This window comes from Gopherus flavomarginatus, chromosome 7 (genome assembly GCF_025201925.1).
Source record: "Gopherus flavomarginatus isolate rGopFla2 chromosome 7, rGopFla2.mat.asm, whole genome shotgun sequence".
Taxonomy (NCBI): domain Eukaryota; kingdom Metazoa; phylum Chordata; order Testudines; family Testudinidae; genus Gopherus; species Gopherus flavomarginatus.
In genome coordinates this window covers 54,181,980-54,203,924 of record NC_066623.1, presented here as the reverse complement: position 1 = coordinate 54,203,924, position 21,945 = coordinate 54,181,980, and the positions used below count along the sequence as shown (strand labels likewise).

Below are 21,945 nucleotides of genomic sequence, written 5' to 3'. Positions count from 1 at the left end.
TTAATATTCATACTGAAATTTTGTATCTGAATTTTTCAAAATCATTACTGAACATTTTCATTTGCCCAAATACACAGTTTTAGGGTAAATCAGAAATGTAGATGATTTTGAAAATGATTTGGATACAAATGTGATAATATATCACAGAAAATGTCACAAAAATGGGACATTTTGCTAGTGCTGACAAACTTTTTTGCAAAAAGTTCTCATTTTTGAAGTACAGCCAGTTTTCAATGAAAAAATTTTTATACTGAAAGTTGCCACCACCTCTCAGAAATAGCAAGTGATCATATAATTAAAGCTTGCATTGTAATGTACAAAAAGACGGTTTAAACTGAGGATATATCTACATTACAGTGGCATAGCTATGGCTAACACCGTAGTATAGATGTTTCCAATATTGTCTGGCACTAGAAAAGATTCAGAAAAGAGCAACTAAAATGATTAGGGGTTTGGAGAGGGTCCCATATGGGGAAAAGTTAAAGAGGCTAAGCCTCTTCAGCTTGGAAAAGAGAAGACTAAGGTGGGGATATGATAGAGGTATATAAAATCATGAGTGATGTGGAGAAAGTAGATAAGGAAAAGTTACATAACTGCTCTCAAAAACAAAACAATGTAAAACTTTAGAGCCTAAAAGTCCACTCAGTTCTACTTCTTGTTCAGCCAATTACTAAGAGAAACAAGTTTGTTTACATTGACAGAAGATAATGCTGCCTGCTTCTTGTTTACAATATCACCTGAAAGTGAGAACAGCCATTCCTATAGCACTTTTGTAGCCAGCATTTCAAGGTATTTACATGTCAGATATGCTAAACATTCGTATGCCCTTTCATGCTTTGGCCACCATTCCGGAAGACATGCTTCCATGCTGATGATGTTCATTTAAAAAAAATGCATTAATTAAATTTGTGACTGAACTCCTTGGGGGAGAATTGTATGTCTCCTGTTCTGTGTTTTACCTGCATTCTGCCATATATTTCATGCTATAGCAGTCTTGGATGATGACCCAGCATATTGTTCATTTTAAGAACACTTTCACTGCAGATTTGACAAAACGCAAAGAAGGTACCAATGTGAGATTTCTAAAGATAGCTACAGCACTCAACCCAAGGTTTAAGAATCTCAAATGCCTTCCAAAATCTGAGAGGGACGAGGTGGGGAGCATGTTTTCAGAAGCCTGAAAGAACAACACTCCGATGCGGAATCTACAGAACCAGAACCACTAAAAAAGAAAACCAGCGTTCTGCTAGTGGCATCTGACTTAGATGATGAAAATGAACATGTGTTGGTCTGCTTCGCTTTGAATCGTTATCGAGCAGGAGTCATCATCAGCATAATGCATGTCCCCTGGAATGGTGGTTGAAGCGTGAAGGGACATACGAATCTTTAGCGCATCTGGCACATAAATGTCTTGCAATGCTGGCTACATGCAAACGCCTGTTTTCACTTTCAGGTGACATTGTAAACAAGAGGTGGGCAGCATTATCTCTTGCAAATGTAAACAAACTTTTTCGTCTGAGCAATTGGCTGAAAAAGAAGTAGGACTGAGCGAACTTGTCTCACGTTGTATTTTTACAGTGAAAATATTTATAATAAAAAATAAATAAGTGAGCACTGTACACTTTGTGCTCTGTGTTGTAATTTAAATCAACATATTTGAAAATGTGGAAAACTTCCAAAATATTTATATCAATAGTATTCTATTATTAACAGCACCATTAATTGCGCAATTAATCACAATTAATTTTTTTAATTGTTTGACATCCGTAGAGCTAATTAATATTTGACCTATGTTAGGCTAGTTTGTGGTTAAGACACGAGAGAAAAATGCTGAGCCAACATTTGTAACAGGGTGACATCAATTTATTTAAATAAGCAATACTTTATGGAAGACAAAGCTTGCCATATTAGAGGCAGTGCGGTCTAGAAGGACAGGATTCGAGGGATGTGAAGTTGATCCGTGACTCTTTCCCCACCATGATATAATTGCAGTCCTAAGTATGGGAGATGAAGTCCAGCCAAGGAGCCCACTCTATAGAAGAGAATGGGCACATGAGGCATCCAAACTACAACTCCCATGAGGCACTACACTAGCATTTCAGAACAGAAACATTTCAGTTCTGGGGCATGTAGATTTTGGATCAAAAATATTTTTTTTCCTCCGCTCTTTCAGCTTTAACTTTGGTATTTCCAGCTGGATGAGGGTTTACCCATGGTTTACATTTAATCAACAGTGGGAATTACACTGATACGGTGCCAAGATTTTAACAAGAGCCTTCCACAAACATTTCCTCCAGTAATCTATGATAAACCAAAGACAGGGAAGGCTTGCAGAGAACAGAGATGAGAGATTTGGAATCAATCCATCCAATTTGCCATTGAAACGAAACCACTCGTTCATAAGCAGGGTGTGGAGGGGAAGCAACATCACTCAGCGTTCATGCTTATACTGTGTGCGGTGGAAATATTTATTTTTTATAGCACTGTGTTCTGCTTGGGTGATGGTAAAGACTTCTTCAAGGGAATCCAGGGTATCCTGCCCAGGGACACTGTTTTGACAATACTTGTTGCAACCTGGTACATTTCAAAGGAGGTGAGACTCATGCATTTTAGGAGTTGTTTTGTTGAGCCAAAGGATAAGTCATCTCGCAGGGGCTAATTTAACAGAATCCAGTTGTTAGTTAGTCCCCGTAACACTCCCTTCAATTGCCTTTTTAGCAAGGGTGGGTAGGCACAGCAGAAACAAGCAATGCCAAGCTCCTGAGGCCTGGCCTTCCTCCCCCTGCCCCCAGTGACTGCATTCTTCCCCAGTAGGGTGACCAGCTGCCAGTTTTGGACACCATCCCCATCCCAACCCCCCCGCACCCCACCCCCTCACTGCATCCCTCCCTGTCCCAAAGCCCCGCACCCCACCCCCCATCATTGCCTCCTTCCCCATCCCAACTCCCCCCACACCCCTATCCCCCTCACTGAATCCATCCCCGTCCCAACCCTCCCACACCTTCATCCCCCTGTTAGTGCATCCTTCCCCATCTCAACTCCTCCCGCACCCCCATCTCCCATGACTGCATCCCATCCCATCCTGCTCCCTGCACACCTACCTAACCCAGCCCTATCCCCTTACTATGCTCTCCCACCCATCCTCTCCACCTCCCAGAGCCACCACCCCCTGTCCCTCACCCCTCACAACCCTGCACCTCATTCACCTCCATACACTGCTGCACTCCCATTATGTCCCTATACACCCCATGCCCCTACATCCTCATGCACCTGTAGCCTTCTGCCTCCCCCTGCATCCCCATCCACCCACATACCCCCCCTCTCTCCTTCACTGCCCCCTCTCACCTCCACTCTACTCTCGTCCTTGGCCTTTTTTCCTTCCCCATGCTCTCTCCTCTATCCACCCACCCCCATTTTTACCCCTCTCCAGCCCACTCTCCTCCCTTCCCAGCTGGGTAATTTAGGCAGCCCCTGGAAAAGTGTATGAAAAAGTGTCTCTGTGTAGGCAAGTGTGTGCATGCACTGTATGTGTGTAAGAGACTGTGTGTCTTTGTGTAGGGAGCTGCGTGTATTGCAGCATGTGTGTATATCTGCATGAATAAAATTTGCAGCCCATCTCTTTGACTCTTATTCCTTGTGCTGGTTTGTGCACAAAAAATTGATGACACAAAATATGTGTGTATTCCTTTCATAACAAGTTTTTAAAAGAGAAGGGAACTCTAAAAGAAATGTATTATTTCTTAAAAGGTGAATGTTGACTAGTAATTGCGGAAGAGCCAATGGATCAGACATTTCTCCCACCTTTGTCTAGCTACATTTTAAACTCTTCATTACAGACTCTCTTTTTAGGTATATATCCAGCACATACCACCCTGGAACCCTGCTCTTAGTCGGAGTTTCTAGGCACTAAACAACAATTACAATAATGAATAATATGGAAGTTTGTGTGTCAGTGCCTGCTAGATGCGTACCCATGAATACACGTGTGTATCTGCATGTAGGTGTAGGAGTCGGGTTCTACAGATTTGTTTCTATAGGTAGCTGGACAGGGGTGCAGTTCTGTGGTTGTGCTCTATGGATTTGTACTTGGGCTTTGGGAGCGGGCTTTTAATGTACCCACTGCAGCTGTGATAATGTGTGGTCCTGATTCTATACATAAAATTACAATAACTTTAGTGATTAAAAAACATGGAACTGGTTATGAAAAATGGGAAGAGGGTAGGGAAAGAATCATGAAAACCTTTGTGAAATTTCATTTTTTTTTAAATTACTCTTTTTGACTATTTTGCTCCCAGCTCTAGTGTCCTGCAACAAATAAAACCTGAAGTCAGCATAATACAGCTGTCAAAACAATAAATATGCCTGTTTGGGCCTTGCAGTGAAAATGAGCATGTGAGTGAGGGTGGAGGAGAGCAAGCGATGGAGAGAGGGGGAATGGAGTGAGCGGGGGCGGGCTCAGGCAGGGGCGGGGCCTTGGGGAAGAGGCAGAGCAGTGGGCAGGAATGAGCAGGGCAAGCGTGTTTGGTTTTCTGGAATTAGAAAGTTGGTAACCTTACTCCCCAGGTCTGTGCAGGGCTCTAGAGAGAGAGAAGAACAAGGATCATTTGTCTCCTACCCCTAGTCTCAGTCCTAAAGGGATGCAGAGATTGATGGGGCTCCCTGCAGAAAGGTGTACCCCTGGCTGCCATCTAGCTCCTGTTCCTCCCAAACTCTTTGCAGTGGTCCTGGGAATAGATGACACCATCGTGGCCCCAGACTCAGAACCAGCAGCTGCTCTGGTGTTGTGTTACTGCTGCATATCCTCCTACGGGCCCTGGGGCAGAGCTTGCACATGAGCTCCATGTGGAGCAGTGCATGAGACAGGGATTACAACTGACTGGCCAGGGACAGGAACACCTGGGCAGAACAAGGACAAAGTGTGATGCGTGCCAGAAATATGGCTCTCCTGGCAAACTAGGGACGTACACCCCCCAAGGTTGGGCAGCAGCACAGCAGCCCTGCAGGCCAGGCACAGAGACCTGACAATCTCTTTTGGTTTTACTCACATTAGGCACAGGTGCCACATCAGGTGCCTCATGTGATGTTCACACCTGCTGCATGCTCAGGCATCCAGCTGAGTCCGAGGCAGGCAGTTGGTATCCCCTTGCAGTGACTCTGCCTGGCCATGGGTAGCCACTGCTGAGCCCCTCTACTTCTCTGCTCATGCTGCCAGCTCCTGCTATTTTGCGGGAGGTTGGGTAGCTCCAGACAAGTGTGTGTTTGATCCGTGGGCAGTCACAGATCTCATGGCAGTGGATGGACACGGCCACTTTTCATTCAGGTGCCTCAATGCCAGACCCCCACCCCTGCTCAGGGGGAGGGGGAATCTGTCACTGTCTCTTTGAGGGAAACATCACACTTACTAGCTGTGAAACAGGAGTTACTTATACTTAGGCCACCATAATATTTCCAGACAAAATATAATTTTCAAGGTGGTGCTGTCCCGGTTCACTTCACTTAATCCCACAAAGGCAGTTTAAAAAAACTGGGTTCCTGAAGCAGATAGGGCTCTGCTTTGTAAGCACCTTGGGGATGGATACTATATATAGCTCTAATTGTACAGGGAAGGGCCAGCGCTGATGATGCTCTGTAAATCATTCCAAAACATCCTTTGTTGCACAGAACCCCTTTGGCACTTGGGAAGAAAGGCAAGCACTCATTTAACTGAACTTTCCTATTGCAAAATTGTCACCCAGAGCCAGCACTGTCAACTCTTATAGTATTTGGTGTATGTTTTAAAGCCCTAACTCCTGGAGTCAGTGGATTAGACAAAGAGTTCATTAAAAAAAACAACTTCTAGTCTTATGATTGTGGAGGAAAGGTTGAGAACATGACCCAACTGTAACCTAAAGGCTCACAAACTTCAGAGGAATGAAATAACCTGGTGTTTATTTTGTTTTGTAAAAAATATCCTGTGTTTTCCACCCAGCCCCAGGGTTTCTTGGGGCCTAACTCCTCATTCTGAAGGTGGAGGGCTGCTCAGCCTGCGGAGCGAACCAGGCCCTTTTCCTAAATCACAGCTGGCACCTCCCTGCTACCCAGCGTGCAAATAATGCTTTCGCAAGGACGTGCTAGCAAGTAAACTAGTGGTAGGTTGGCATGTTAGCAATAAACCTCCTTTTGTTTCTTTTCCCAGGGCTGCAGGGTGGCCGGGTTGGGAGCCTTCCCCTCCTCTAGGAAGAGCAAGCACATCAGGCCGCGGGGGGGAACAGGCCAAGTGCACTTTCTTTTGCAAAGATCCCCTTGCACCTTTAAGGACTGGAGACTTCGGATGGAAGCAGGGCACAGCCCACCTCTGAACCCGGTGATTGACAGGAAGCTGGGAGGGTGGGGTGGGTATGTGAGTGTATGTGTCTGAGGAAGGGGTGGGAGGAGCTCGGGCTCTTCCCAGATGGCCAATCAAGGCAGAGGGGTGGGCAGCTTGGCTCTCTCCTCCTGTGGCTTTTTTCTGTGTCAGTTTCAGGAGTCCTGAGCCTGAGCTAAACAAAAGCAGGAGACAGAGGGGGCTGCTGGAGTTTGCAGAGACATAGAGAGGAAAGGGAGGGAGGGTATTTTGCTTGCTTTGCTGCTGGGGTGGGGGCAGAGCTCTGGCTTTTGCAAGAAGAAGGGGAGAGGAAAAAAGAAAGAAAGCAAAGCAGCCCACCCCCTTTGAGATCGCTCTGGCAGTGGCTGGAGGGGGGTGGGGGAAAGTTTGCCTTGCAACCTTCCTTCGCCTCTGCCTTCCCCAGATCAATGCCTATTTGCAAGAGGATTAAGAGGCAGATTTAAAGGCTGATAGCTCATTTCTGCGATTGCAAAAGGAGCCTCGGACTAAGAAAGCAGCCAGAATCCAGCTCTGATCCCCCCGCCCCAAGTGGCAAGGAGGTTTATTTTTCTTGCTTTTTGGAGTCGTCCTCTTCCCCCTCCCCCCACCCCCGAGTCTCTTTTCCTCCCTCCCAGAAGCAACGGGATCCCCCTCCCCCCTTTCTCGTTTTGCCTTTTTTTTTAAAAAAAATTTCCTCCTCCCGAGAAGAAGGATTTGGAGCCAGCGTGAAGGATAAAAAGCCTGGTTGCTCCCTAGGAGGCGCGCCGAAGGAGCAGGAGGGAGAAGGAAGGAAGGAAGGAGAAAAGGGACTGCTGCTACTGCTAGCTTGGGCGATGGACGATCAACCCAGGTTGATGCATTCCCATGCTGGGGTGGGGATGGCAGGACATCCCGGCCTGTCCCAACACATGCAGGATGGAGCAGGAGGGACAGAGGGCGAGGGAGGCAGGAAACAAGACATTGGAGACATTTTACAGCAGATCATGACCATCACAGATCAGAGTTTGGATGAGGCACAAGCCAGGTGAGATTGGGGGGGAGTGTGTGGAAATCTTCTCTTCCTTCTTACACAGTGCTGGGTTTCTTCATTGTGCTTTCTCTGCTTTGAATAGTAGCTAGGTCGGGGAAGGGAAGGAACCAGAGCCGCAGGAGAAATGTTGATCGCAAGTATATATTTGGTGATATGATATAGTTACATTATATCTATCTGTCTGTCTGTATCTATTTGAAACTGCTCTCTGATCTTAAGCCGGCCTTCCTCACTTCCATGGCGCCTGGAGTCAAACAGGACAGGAGGGCTAAGTTTTGAACATCATCTTGCTGGGTGGTATCCCAGGAGGAGAAAGTCTCAAGCTAGACTTTATTGCTAAATTATTTGATTTTTCCTTCCTTTCATCCCGCCTTTCTTGCCCGTGGCTTGGGACTGTTAGGATTTCTAAAAAAAAAATAATTCCTTGCTCTTTTGTGGTTTTGTGTGTGTGTAAAAACAAATCTCTTTCTTTGTCGCCAGTTATCAGCCCTTTTAGAAAAGCTTTTCCGTGGGATTTTAAAAAGCAGGCCTTTTCATGAAGGGTGGGGGTGGATATTTGCTTTTATTCATTGAAAAAGTAGTACTCAAATTCCTGTTTGGCGTGATGGGATTTAAAAAACAAACAAACAAACAAAAAACTTGGGCCAGTTTCCTGTGGCTTTACTGTCTAATCCAGCTATATGTACAAAAACTACACTTTTTCTCTTCCCCCCTCAAACCCCCGCATTAAGCACCTATGACACTACTATGTGTTATGGGAACCATGTGTGGATTATGTACATTTTTGGAATAGGATTTGGGGATGGCAGCTGATTCTTCTTCAGCATTTGTGTTGTAGTATTTCATTTTATAGCAGACAATTTTAAAAACACAGTAGCCTGCTTTGAATTCCCTAGAAAATGCACCAAGTGCTGTATCATCTTTGGACACCTTTTAAAATAATGCGCTTTTTGCTAAGGCTACATTTTATGGTTGGGGCAGATGTGCACAGATTTTTTTATGATGGGATATTAAAAAGAAAAAAAGCAGTAAAAATCTGCTAACTGAAACATATTCGACTTCACCGCATGTAAGCTCAATAGACAGCTTTGAGAAGCTCTAGCCAAACTTAAAAAAATGAAGGCACGGTTATTTTTTTAATATAAAGTTACCAAAATTGTCTGGTATACATTAGAATTTTATTATCTGAAGAAAAGCTTTTACGTGTGATATAGTTCTCGCTGGCACATATGTTCCACAATGGAACAGAATGCTAGAGTACATTGTTCATGGAAAAACGTAGATCCCAATAAACTAGCTTGGATCTATTTCCAAAGGGGTGAGGGTATGCTATTATATTTGGTCTCTCTGTCTTCTTAGCCTTAAAACCCCAGTATCATAGGATACTTTGTTATTGGGCTGATCGTTGTAAAAGCAGAGCTTGCTAGCTTTTAGGATGAAGAAATTTCCCGTTTCATGCCCAGACAGAGCTGGGGAAGGGGGGGAAATCTTTAGCCTGAAAGTTACAGGAATTGTGTGTGTCACTATTTTCCTGCATGTGTAATTTACATTCAATCAAATTAAAAACAAACAGAACTTTGAGACCTGGATGATGCTCCATGTTTTGCCTTGCTGGGCTACCCACAGCTACTTCCTTACAGGACTTTCTCTTCGGCTGTGAAACCGATTGTATTTTTCAGCGCTGCCTGGTTTTCAGTCCTGCGTATGCATCCCATATTAGTTTTTTATGAAGTTTCTTTAAAGATGTAAATTGCTAATAGTGTCTGTGTGTGTAAAGCACATACGCGTTGTTTATATACAAATGGCTGTGATCATTTGAGTTCTCTGCTAAAGTGACAGTGTGGCTTTTCTGGGCTATGCCTTTGAGAGACTTCGTACACCAATCTTTTACCATAAGGCAGGGTGGTGGTCAGGAAAATAATAGTGAATGTTTGCCAGATATTCCCACCGCCTTTATATATCGTTTCAGTTGGTAAACAACATTCCCATAATTGATGCCTGATCAGAACAGCCCTTTATACAACCAAGCCCTTTGCGAAGTGATTAGATGGCTAAAAAAATTACATTTGTTTCTTTGCTGAAGTGGGCACCTGATGGGTTTTAAAGGCAACCAGCCAATTAAACAAGCAACTCTCCTGCCTTCCTCAAAAACAATAACCAATCCCTGCTGCCCAAAAAGAAAAGAAAATTTTAAAAAAATCCACCAAGCAGAAGGTTGTGTGGTTTTTTGTTTGTTTGTTTGTTTTTTTTAAATGAGTGTAGTGTCCTAATTGTCAATAATTGAATCTTAACATCAGCAAGCAGGCAGTGTACACACAAGAAGCATAATGTAAACATGAAAAAATGAATTTCTGTGCCCAGATGTGTGTTTGCCCCTGGCAGTGCATTTCCATTCTCTTTAACTTGGGTCCTGAAATGCGAGAAATTGACAGTTCCAATCGGTGCACCTTCTAAATATTGAGGGGGCATCTGCAGGATGAATTGGAACACATGGGTGTATTAAATAGAAAGGAGGGGAGTGTGAGGACAGGGTGAGAGAAAGGGAGACAGATCTCAGTGCTGTGTATTCCATGTCTTGCACATGTTCCTGGCTTTGGCTGTTAATTGCCTGGCTAGGGCTGCTAGATTGTGAATGCCACTTAGTAGCAAATGCCATTTTCAAGTAATTCCTAAATTGGCCTAATTTATGTTATCTGCATTAGCGGGTAGCCCCTCAAGAATGAAAGATCATCAGTTGAAGTCCTAAAAGTTATTGCATAGTGGCTTCCTGTGCAGTTTTGGCCAAAATGTATACTGTGTTTATAGGTATTTATTTGTATTTTTCCTCCTCCTTTTGCACATACTAGCCAATTTCAATTTTGAAAGTTGTCTTGAGCTGCCATGGCACCCTAACCTTGCTTCTTTCTTGCAGGAAACATGCTTTAAACTGCCACAGAATGAAGCCGGCCCTTTTTAACGTCTTGTGTGAAATTAAAGAAAAAACAGGTAGGAATGGGGATTCTGATGATCTTATGGGGTTTGTGCCAATTTTGTTTTTCCACTTTAAGGGTATTTCCCTCTCCTCAGAAGTTCTTATTTTTTAATATTATTTCAAAGGGAAAAATGGAATATTAACATTGCATAGTAAGGCATCTATCAAAGAGGAGAAAATATTAATTAATCTTCACCCATGCAACCTTTGCTGCTTTTAATATGTCGTCTCTCTTGTTACGTCTTTAAAACATTGCTCTGCTATGAAAACTGTTCGGAAATAGATTTTAAAAACCTCAAAACAACCCCCTAAGAAGATGTTTTCACTTTGTCTCTTAAATAAGGATAAAAAAGAATAAAAATACACTTCTAAAGTTTTTTTATGTTATTTTATTTTAAATAAAGTTAAAGTCTCTGTATCTGCCAGTCACTGACGCCAGATAACACACAGAGAAAGTTGTCAAATACCTTTAGTGGAAGCCTATCTATTAGATTGTTGATTACTTTAGGGTACTGTTGTTTTATGGCAGGGGGTGTTTTCCTGTAAGGGTGGTAATGACATCACAACATTCATTCTGCTGGTTCCCACTTTTCCAGACCTCCTACCATGCACTAACACACTTATAACACATCCCAGGGGGGCATTTAAATTTTAAAAGCAACAATTAAAAAATAGCAGTCATCAATCAAGGGTGATCTTAAACAACAGATGCTCAGGGAAGGACATTTAGCAGCATCCGCCGCCATGTATTTATTTATTTTTATTTTTTTTGCAATTTTTTAATTTTATTTTTCCTCTCTCCGAATGGGTAAAATCCTTGCTTATGCTTCCCAGAAAAATAAACTGCATATAGGCAGCCAGATCCAACTGCTTCTTTTTTAGCACACTGCGAACTACTTGACTTTTTTTTTTCTTTTCCCCTCCCCTTTTACCAGCAGGACTGTAACAGTCAATAATTCATATCTAAACTATATAAGCAAGGTCATGACATGAATGGAAGTGACAATAAATATGATTGCACGCCCAGTTGATATATATTGATAGTTACACATGGTGGGGGAGAGCAGCTTTCGGAAACCTGAATCTGTGTCTGTTTAAATTTTTTTTATATATATATATATAATATATCTATAAGCCTCATCGTGTTAGCAGCTGATTGAAAATGTGGTTACTTGACTCTTGTAATATATATAATATGACTAAGGAGGCCCTTTGTTAAATGTTGTTTGAGCAGCTTGTAACCTAGACAAAGCACCTAGCAGTGGCATTCAACTCTCTGAAGTCCTTAGGGCTGCATTTTCAGTGCCTGACATTCTTGAGAAGTCATTTATTATATATTTCCTATAATATAATGGAGCCTGTATATGGTTCCTATAATGTAATGGACCCTGTATATATAAATATCAGAGATGCCTTGGAAATCCTGCAAGTGCCTTTTCTTCCTCTCCTTTTATTTTCTGTTAGCCAAGAAAAAGACCGGTCTCTCTCTCCCTCTTATTTGTTTTGTTGACAATGTTGTCTATAAAATGTTGGTGGTTGGCCCAGTCTCTAATCAATATCTGCCCTGGTTTGAAATCAAAGCATTCGTGAAGTTGTAGGGGATGATTCTTTTTGAATTAGAGCAACTGGAAATACAGCGGGGGAAAACCAGCAACCCGCACCCCCATCCGCTCTAATATTTGGAGAAGCTGTTGGGCTATAGGGAATCGGAGCGAGGTGGGAGCATTTGAGTGTCCATAATGAGTGGGTGTGTTAATTCCGATCCCCTAATTAAAATCTAGAGAGACATTAGGTCAAAGTGTGACAGTGCAAACAAAGAGCAGGTGTGGATTGGTATGGTCTCCCTTTAATCATTCTGGCTGGATTGCTAGACGGGAGGCTGCTGTGTTAAACAGAATAACCCCCCCAAAGAGGTAAATTAGGATGGCATTTGGAATGAATTTTTATCAACTCAGCTAAATGTGTATGGAGAATAATTTGCTTTGTAAATGGGTGGGGGGGTGGGGAAGAGAAAAGAAAAATCCATCACACTTGAAACTAAGAAAGGTGCAGGTGGTATCTTTATTATTATTTTCTTGGACCAAATTCTATAGCTGAGTAGCCGTGGTCTTCCGAAGATGAGTCTCATCCAAAAGGAACACACAGGCCTAGTGCAATCCAAGGTGCAGGTGTGTAAAGGTGAAAGTTGGGCTAAGTTAGATTTCCTCCTCATATCTGAATTTCAGATGTGGAGTCAACGGGGAGGAATCCATTGTTGGATAAAATCCTGGCTACTCGAGTGGCTTGTGGTTCTTGTGGAGCGAGTGTGTGTGTGTGTTCCACTCGTCCCATCTCAAGCGTTACGGGGATTCGCTTTCAAACAGTTTGATTTAACTGGCTCCAGAGCCTGGTGGAGACTTTACCACCAACTCCCGCAACATTCCGGCTAATATTTCATAGCGTTAACGTAGTCTGAGTGAACCCAAAGTGTCCATTAAGTTGTTAGAAAAAGAGGTCGTCTTTACTGGCTCGAGTCGCCTTTTGCAAGCTGACTCTTTAATTATTTTAAAGGATTTATAGGCATGCTTTTTTTTTTTTTAGCTTGTTTGCTGTAATTCGTTAGTTTCTTTTGTCTATTTCAGGGTGATGTCTTTTAAAAAGTAGTAAGTGGAGAGATTTGATCTGAGGTTAATGCAGGAAAAATTGTTGCTTAAATGTACACTTGATTAGTCTCTGCTAATTTGCAATGTTTTCCCTTCTTTTTTTGGTTGCTTCGTTGGGGGCTAATTGGTAGGACTAGCTTCAAATGGCTAATTGGCTTTTTGGAATAAAATAATAAAAATAGAAACCATCATTGTCTCAAATGCAATTGATTTCCCAGTCAATAGAAATTTTAAATAAAAAAAAATTTGCTCTGGCAATTATGAAAAGTTTGCAGGGGGTGAGGGTTCCTGTTTGTGTTTTTAAAGATGATTCTCTGCCTGAGCAGAATTGCTAAGTAGAGGAATCAGGCAAGGCAAACGCAGACGTGCGGTCCTTGGATAGCAAACTGGAAAATATCTGCTGTCAAAATGCAGCAGCGTCTATTTCAGCTGTGAGCCTTTTCCAACTCCCATCTCGTTTAATGGGGAATGGAGAAGAGAGAGTAGGTGAACGCAGGATCTATGATCATTTAATCCGATCGCTCCTCCTTAAACATTAGAAGGGATATTCACTTTTTTGCTTCTTCCGTGGATGTGGGAGTGTGAAACACGTTCTATTTAAAAAGACCCTGACTTTAATTTATTTATTTTAAATTTCTCAATTTTATTTTTCCCTTCTGCGTGTCATAGTAATTCAGGTATAAAAGGAAAATTAATACAATCCCAACAGATGAAATGTGTTAAGTGGAATATTTATAGACAGCAATGATTAGCTGTGCAATTGTTGTTGATAGTGGCTTTGGTTGGTTTGTTTTTGGGGGGTTTTTTGTTTTTGTTTTTAAATTTTGAACATAGTAGCTACATAAGGCACTTCTTAGCCACCCTTCCCCTATGTATTATCTTCACGAAAGTTAACTCAAATCAGCTCTTTTGGAGGAGGTAGAATATTTTATTTATTTTGTTTTCTTAGCACCCCTTTGTTCTCTCTAGCTCTCTGCCTTTCTCTGTGTTCAATTAACACCCCCATCACAGAACTCTAGTCTTTTTTTTTTTAATGTCTGCTACTGTATTTCACTTCTGACACCTCCCTTATTATTCTTGCCTGCCATTGCTTTTTAATATAGCAATTACGTTATGGGGTTTCTTTTCTTTTCTTCCTCTCCCTCCCTTTCATGTCGTTCTTTAAAGCTGGCGGAAAAAAGGAGGGCTAAGCATGTGTTGTATGTACGTGAATGTTTCCTGGGGTGCATCTTATCTGTGAGAGAATGGCCAAGCCAAGGCCCTGTCTGCCCTTTATAGGGTAGCATGGGGCAGCTTTTTTTTGGCTCTGCTTTTTGACCTTTATGCGTCACTTTAAAACTCTGCCTTTGGTTTCCTGTTCTTCCCTTAAGCTGGGAGTCGGCAGAGGAGCCCAAGGAGCATTAAACACCCGCGTTAGAATTTCAGTGGCAGTTGTGTACTTAGGGCCTGATTCTGCTTCCACTTCTGTTGACTTCCTCGCAGCGGAATCAGGGTCTTAACTCCTTCAGGCTCCTCTGCAAATCCCAGCCTTGGTTCCAGCGCTCCACGGCTCCCCTCCGAAGCAAAGCAGGATTTAGAATTGTGCTGCTTTTTTGTTTAAAGCGGCTGCTATTCCAATGCCTTTAGCTGCCCTTTTGAGCTGTGCACTGTTCTCCTGGCGACCTTACGTTGGATCCACGGTTGGCATGTGCCTTGAGATTGGTTTAAGAATATACAACCAGTGGGGGGGGGGGGGGGGGAGGAAGGGAAGAGTGGGAGAGCTTTTGACTTTTCTACCCCAACAAATGCAGCTTGGTGTAGGCCCCTGAAGATTGCCAGATGCTGGCCGCAAAAGCCTTTGCAGGACTCTTGATTCAATTAGTTCCAGAAACCTAGCATCTTTAGAGGGAAAGGAAGAAAACTAGGAATGAAGGAAATAACTGCACAGAAGGAAAGGGGTATTTGGGGGGATGGAGGGAGTGTTGACTTACTTGGAGACCACGTGCACCTTTGGAAGAGAAAAGTTGGGGGCGCGACAGGGTATGGGGTGTGAATGAGGATGGGGTATAAAGCAGCAGCCCAGACTGGGACTGAAGACAGATATATGGCATCTACTGAGGGGACCTGCCTAGTGGGGATGACAAATGCAGCTCTCTGCTCAGGTGTGGGTCCCTCCCGTGCTGCTGAAATGTCTGAACGCTTTAGTTTTAGTTGTACTTTCTCTACCGCCGAGAGGAGGGGAGGGGAGGCTGGGGGTCTGTATAAAGGTTCCTCCGCCCCGCTTCTTCCTTGTAACAGGGCAGCCATTAGAACAGAGCAGATGAAATTAGCGTTATCAGGATTGGCGAGGCAGTGTGAAAGGAGATGGGTGCTGAAGGCCTGCGACTGACTCCAGCCGGCAATGAGGGGGACATCAGGGGTGCTGTGGGTGATAGGGATTTTTTTGTGGCCATGATGCCAAATAAACTTGCCAATACCTACAGGGATGGTGGTGCTCCCCCCGCGTTATCCAGAGGGAGCTGAATTGATGTAATCTGATGGCCTTGTTTAACTAGTGTTTAGCTCAGTGTGAGGCGGCTCGACGTGAGGCGAGTCCCCTGGCCGGCTCTGTCTCACTTGGGGATAGGCTTTGATCAGTCTTAAATCTCTCTCGTGCATGTCAGATGGCATCGGAGTTCTTCGGATTGATTGGCTGGATCAGAAGATGCGTTGGGATGAGGTGTGATTCCTGCCGGATTAGTCCAGTGCAGCTTCCCAAACTTATGGAGTTGCCTCGGCAGCATTCATTCCGGAGACTGCCTGCCATCACCCGTGGACTAGATGCCTTGGAGGCTGAGTGGTTCATGCTTAGTTAAAATATCTCCAGGAAGGAAGGAAGGGGGTGTGTGTGTGTGTGTGTGTAATAACATTTGATCAAAGATCCCTCTCACCTGGATATATTCTGTTCCCCCCAGGTGTGAGCTATTTTCTCAACTCCTTCTCCTGCTCCCTGAGCCCTGTTCATCCAAACCTCTATTGATGTTTCTGAAACATTTTGGAGAAGACTTTCATTAGAGGAATAGTTTTTGCATCTTGTGATCTGATCAAGGACTTGGTAGCTGGAAACTCCCATGCTTTAATCCCAGCTCCTGCCACTGACTCCATCTGTGGCCATGAGGAAAATCTTTTAGGCCCAGATTTTCTAAAGTGGCTAGTGATTTTTTTGGGGGGCCCCACTTGAGACGCCGAAAGGGTTTTCAAAAAGTGCTGAGCATCTGCCCAGTGCAAATTGGGCACCTTCCAGCTATCTCAGGATGGGCATCTATAATCGCTAGTCACTTTAGATAATGTAGGTTGCAACCACTCTCTGCCTCAGTTTCCCCACCAGTAAATTCAGGCTAATATTCAGCTGCCTCGTGGAGCATGTTTCTGCCTCATGGGGAGAATGTTTGTTTCTAAAGCATGTTGGAGAAGCTATATAAGTATTAGGACTGTAAATGGGCGTGTAGTCTGCAGATACACTATCTGTTTTTTGAGGGGAATAGTAACAAAAATAGAGCAATAGAGAAAATCTAACATGTAAATATAGAGAGTCCTTGAGAGGCACCATCAATGCTGCCTTCATAAGATTCTGAAAATCCAGTGGGAAGACAGGTGCACCGATATTAGTGTTCTAGAAGAGGCAAAGACCACCAGTATCGAGGCAATGATCATCCGTCAGCAATTCTGCTGGGCTGGTCACGTTGTCCGGATGCCAGACCATCACCTCCCAAAACAGGTCCTGTTCTCTCAGCTGAAAGAAGGATACCGTAATGTGGGTGGACAATGGAAGCGTTATAAGGACTTGCTGAAGGACAACCTCAAAAAATGTAATATTGACATTGGGAGACACTTGCCTAGGATCGCTTAAAATGGAGTGAAGTCCTACATGATTGTCCCCAGCATTTTGAACTTGCTCATCGACAAGCCGAAGAGGACAAGAGGCACAGGAGGAAGGAGAGACTGGTCTCCAGTCATGGTCAACAGCCTCCTGCTGAGCCTGAAAACATCTGCCCTCATTGTAATAGTATTTGTGGTTCAAGGATTGGCCTTATTAGCCACCCGAGGACCCATAACTCCCATGGAAGATGATCATACTTGGTAACAAGTGATCGTCCATCACAACAACTATAGAGAGAACTATATTTCACAACTAGGTTGTTGTTTTTCTCCCTCTCTAGAGGTCATTATTTTACACCCCAGTTTGTAGGGAAAACCATGTGGTATTCCTTTATGCCTTTGTGATTTTTCAGGTTTGGTTACATTGAGATGATGAGGGATGAGAGAAAAGATCTACCAGATCATATCATCTGCTTCTGCTACCTGATGATTCAGGGACTAGTGGCTAAAGCTGGGAGTTTGGAAATCTGGGTTCTTTCTTTGCCTCTGCCATGGGCTTCCAGCATGGCCTTGGTCATGTTGCTTAACCTCGCCTGATCTGTAAAGTGGGAATACCACCTCCCTGCCTCTCAGAGCTGCTTGGAAGCTGCAGTCATGAGTGTTGGTCAAGAATTTAGAGCTCCTCTGCTGAGACTTGTTTCTGAAGTTCACATCATTATTTTTTTTCTTCCGTTGGTGTCGTAGTAGCTGGGGGTGTTAGAAAGGTTGGTGCCATCTGCAGCACAGTCTGTGCTGGAGAGGGAGCACTGTGCCCACTATGGGTGAGATTTACATTTCTCGCCTGCATGCCTTTGCAGAAGAAGGGTGGTCCTGTGGTCAAAGCACTGCAGTGGGTTGAGTACCCCACTCTGCCCATTGTGACTTCTGGGCCTTCATCTGTAAAATATTCTCTTGTCTCCTTAGATTGTAAACTTCCCAGGGCAGAGCCTGACTTATCATGTATATGTACAGTGCCTAGCACAATGGAGCTTTTAGGAAGTACAATAATATAGCAGCCTGTTCAGTAAGCTACAGTAAAATATGTTGTTTACAGCACTCTAGATTATTCATTAGAGTAGTTCCTAAGGGCCACAGCCAAGAGCCAAGTGTGTGGGCATGCTCACTCTAGCTGTTGAAAATGCCACAGCCACAGCGTCACTTCCCCTCCGCAATCAATAGAAGGGCTACTCGGCGGATCACTGGGTTTCTGTGTAAATTCATTCCTTTTGGCTCTGAGCAGAGGCTTTCCTATATGAAAAGAACGATCGGAAAAGCAGCCTGAACAGGCCGTGTTCTGCACGGCTTCAGTCGCAGGCGTTCTGGCCCCAACGGCTTCTCAAAGTTAAGTAAGTAACACGAGACAGCGGGCAGTATAGGTATAAATGACAGAAAGCAGTAGTGTGAAGATGCTGAATGCTGAATAAATTAAAGCATTCAGTTCTCTGGCTGATAACAGAGTGGGAAGCATACAGGCACAGGGAGATTGGAGACGTTATCTCCTGAGAGGGAGAGCTGATGAGAGACTTAGGAAGCTATTTATTGAATAATAACTTTTTGTAAATGAAACCCCAATTAACCAAAGAATTATTCACTTGCTCTTGTGCTAATAAACTGCTCCCTTCTCCCTCCTTTTTAGCCAGAACAGTATTATTGTGACCAGTGCACTGGAAGTGGGAAGCTAGTCCTTCAGCAATGCATTATGGGATACAGTTGTTCAGAGGGGATGGGTGGCAGAGGGGAGAGAAACCCCAATCTCCATTTTTATGAATGAACGACTCCCGTGGCGCACGCAGCTCGGCAGTGATGGGCTGAGAGAGTTTATTTTCAGTTAAAGGATTGCTCCATAAACTGAGGCCATGTCTATTCCTTGCCGCTGTAGGGTTTTTCCAGGGCGTTAGCTTTTCGCTGGAAGGTGGATTAACACCACCAATGGAAGAACTGCTCCCATTGCTGTAGCGAGTGTCTACACTGAAGTGCAACAGAAGGGCAACTGCAACGGAGCCGCTGTAGGATTTCCAGTGTAGACAAGTCAGCACCCTGAGTGACAGTAGCTAGGGACTCATCTACACTTGAAACCGTACGGTGGCTCTGCTGCAGCTGCGCTGCTGTAGCGCTTGGGAGTAGACCCTCGCTACAGCAACGAGAGGGGTTAATCCTCCTCCCGCAAGGTGGTAGCTAGGTTGAAGGAAGAATTCTTCCATTCATCTAGCACGGTCTATACCGGGGGCTAGGTCAGCTTAACACTGTTGTGCAGGGTGTGGAGTTTTCACATCCCTGATCGACATAGCTGGGTCAACTTAACTTTTGAATGTTGACCTGTCTAAGGCTGATGGAAGCATTCTTCCACTGACCTAGCTGCATCTACGTCGGGGGTGAGATTGGCAGAGCTCTGCCACTGGGGGATGTGGGTTTTTCATGCCCCTGAGCTATGTGATCCTAAATTTTAAGTTTTGACGAGGCCTAAATCAGAGTGCAGAAGGAGGGAAAAGCCCACTGCTAGCCTTGGTTACAGAACCCAGCAAATGGGCTCCTCTGCTCTGTTCTTTGGTCAGCATTGTCTGTCACAGGGATCTCTCGCAGGCAACATCCCAGCTGCGTGTGTAACTCTTCAGATGCATTTGCCAGAGGGACTGGCCATATGCTCTGAGGCAGGGACTAACAGATCCTGAATTTTAGTCTCTTCAGTGGGAAGTTCCCATATTACTGCCCCTCTTTAATTTGGGTCACTTCTTCCCATCTTTCCCCATATTCATCTTTTCCATGCCCTCCTATCTTTCCTATCTGCAGTCACTAACCTGTCTTGCCACCCTTTAATAGCTTTCTTCTGGTCTGGTGAATAGAGCTGGGGGGCAGGGGAAAACTACCAGCCGTAATTTAATTGTTTAAAAACCTGACACGGTCTGACTTTCTTTTTTTACATTTTAGTTTTCCTGACAGGAAACATTTAGATTAGAAAAGGATCAGGCAGCTTTATAGGGGAGCTGTACAGAGATCTCTGTTGCTGGACACTACTTTACCAAGCTGTGTATATCCATGGCTCCAACAGATGAAACCATCTACCTGTGCCTGCAACATAGAAGTGCAGTACATTGTGCATTGCTCCTGTATGTTTTGGGAAATGCTAAAGCAGTCTCACTGGATATAATAGGCTTCAATGTATATTTTGAGGGGGTATCTAAAATATGCATGCAACTTTCACGATCTTTTATTTGTAGAAAAGCGCTTACCTAAAACAACCTTTTGCTCACTCTAAACAAAAGGGGGCAATTTTTCCCCATTGTTTTAAGAAGGTGAAAAATCAGCTAGTAAAAATAAATAAATAAATACATAAAAATTCCTACCCGTGTTACTAATAACTTTGATCATTAAAATAATTACTTTCAGCATTTCATGTCAACTACATTGGAAAAATTATTAAAAATGTAATTTGCATTTCCTTATTGCTGAGGATGCCTTGATTTTTGTTTCTTTTTTCCGCTCACCGTGGGTGGAGGAAATTAAGCTGGTCAGTTTCAGGTTCTGTTTTTAGTCAGTTTCACATCTAGGTTCTTCTACCAAAATATTTGCCCTAAACTACCTGACTGCATGCCTTAGACACAAGAAGAAGAAAATCTAGTTTCTCTCCTGTTAGATAACATTTCTTATTCTGCAGTGATGCTGATTAGTCAAATGAGCAATGAAAGGTGACCTTCAAACCTGTGGTACCAAGTTCCTAAGTCTCTTCGCTGTTCTTTGCTGCCTGATTCCCAGTAGCCAGGCTGAGTCCCAGATCCTGCAAAGACATAGGCATGTGCTTAATTATATTTGCTGTGAGTAGTCCCCTTCTCATCAAATGTTTTGTGAGGTTGGAGCCTAGAGGGAGACTGTCTGCCTATAATAATCTGAAACATTTATTTTTGTTCTTTCAGAATAAACTTTGAAAAAGCTCTTTCTGTGTATGTATGCACATACATTCTCTCTCTCTCTCTCTCTGTGGGCTCCTGGTCTGATTCTGCAGTGATTTGACAGTACAGTGGAGTGTTAAACATGATATAACAGTTGGAGCATGCCAGCCATGGATAGACATCAACCAGTTTCACGGCAGTCAAGAGCTATACAAGGGGCAGAGTTAAGGTTATGCTTTAAAATGTGAAGTTCCTGACTTGCGAAAACATTAAGATGGCAGAATTATAGATTTTTTAATGTGATCATTTTTTTTTGCATTAAATTGTACTTTGGGATATCATGATATGAATGTCATTGGACAAAATTAGATTTTTCAGCTCAGAAGGGGGTCCATTTTGATCATTGAATCTGATCTCCAGTATAAAACAGGGCATAGAATTTCACCCAGTAATTATTGCATTAAGCCATAACTTCTGGCTGGGCTAGAGCATCTCGGTAAGAGACACATCGAGTCCTGGTAAAGACTTCAAATGGTGGAGAATCTACTACCTCCCTTGGTAAGTTGTCATAAATCTTTAATTACCCCCATTTAGAAATCGGGCCTTAATTTCTAGTCTGAATTTGTCTGGTGTCATCTTCCAACCATGATATCCGTGTTATGCTCTTGTCTGCTAAATTAAAGAGCCCCTCTACAGTTGGAAATCTTTTAAAATTCTAATCTTTGGAGCTAGGGGCCAAATTCCCACTGAGTTCAGAGGGAATGGGAGCTGCAGTATACTGGGAAGTGAGTTTGTGGCAAGTGCATGGGCTATCCCTGGCTGTTGAACCCAGTCAGGAGAGGTTGCCGAAGTGCTGAAGCTGATTTGGGGAAATTAAAAATCTGAGGAGCAGTGACTTGATTTACACACTTGTTAACTGAAGTAATGCAGTTTCTTAAGCTTTCTGTATGGAGAGCACCTTTGTGGAGTATTTATTCCTTTGGATATGAGTCAACCTCAAATTGCTGGTGATTTTGGGTGTGTAAGTTGCTTGGGTGCCTACCCTGAAACCTTTTGAAGGGGGCCTGATTTGCAGAGGCTAGATGGCCAGCCCCTTCTGAAAACTGGGGTGTCAAACTGGGCACCCAAAGTTGTAGGTGCTCTTGGAACACATGGGCCATTTTAACACAGCCAGAGTAAAGATTCAAAAGAGGCATAAA

The 21,945-nt window shown here is 43.6% G+C and overlaps 1 protein-coding gene across 4 annotated transcripts in view; it reads left to right on the top strand.

Moving 5' to 3' along the window:
• The first annotated feature begins 6,498 nt into the window (after window positions 1–6,498).
• PBX1 (PBX homeobox 1) overlaps window positions 6,499–21,945 on the top strand; it is a 253,703-nt gene continuing 238,256 nt past the window's right edge. For 2 of the 4 annotated variants that reach the window (XM_050963285.1, XM_050963287.1), the window contains exons 1-2: window positions 6,500–7,367; window positions 10,285–10,358. In XM_050963285.1, coding sequence (XP_050819242.1) covers window positions 7,177–7,367; window positions 10,285–10,358 — 265 coding nt within the window. In that variant the 5' untranslated portion in view covers window positions 6,500–7,176. Of the gene's footprint in view, window positions 7,368–10,284; window positions 10,359–21,945 lie in introns of all 4 variants that reach the window. The other 2 variants (XM_050963289.1, XM_050963284.1) reach the window with 2 other exon arrangements.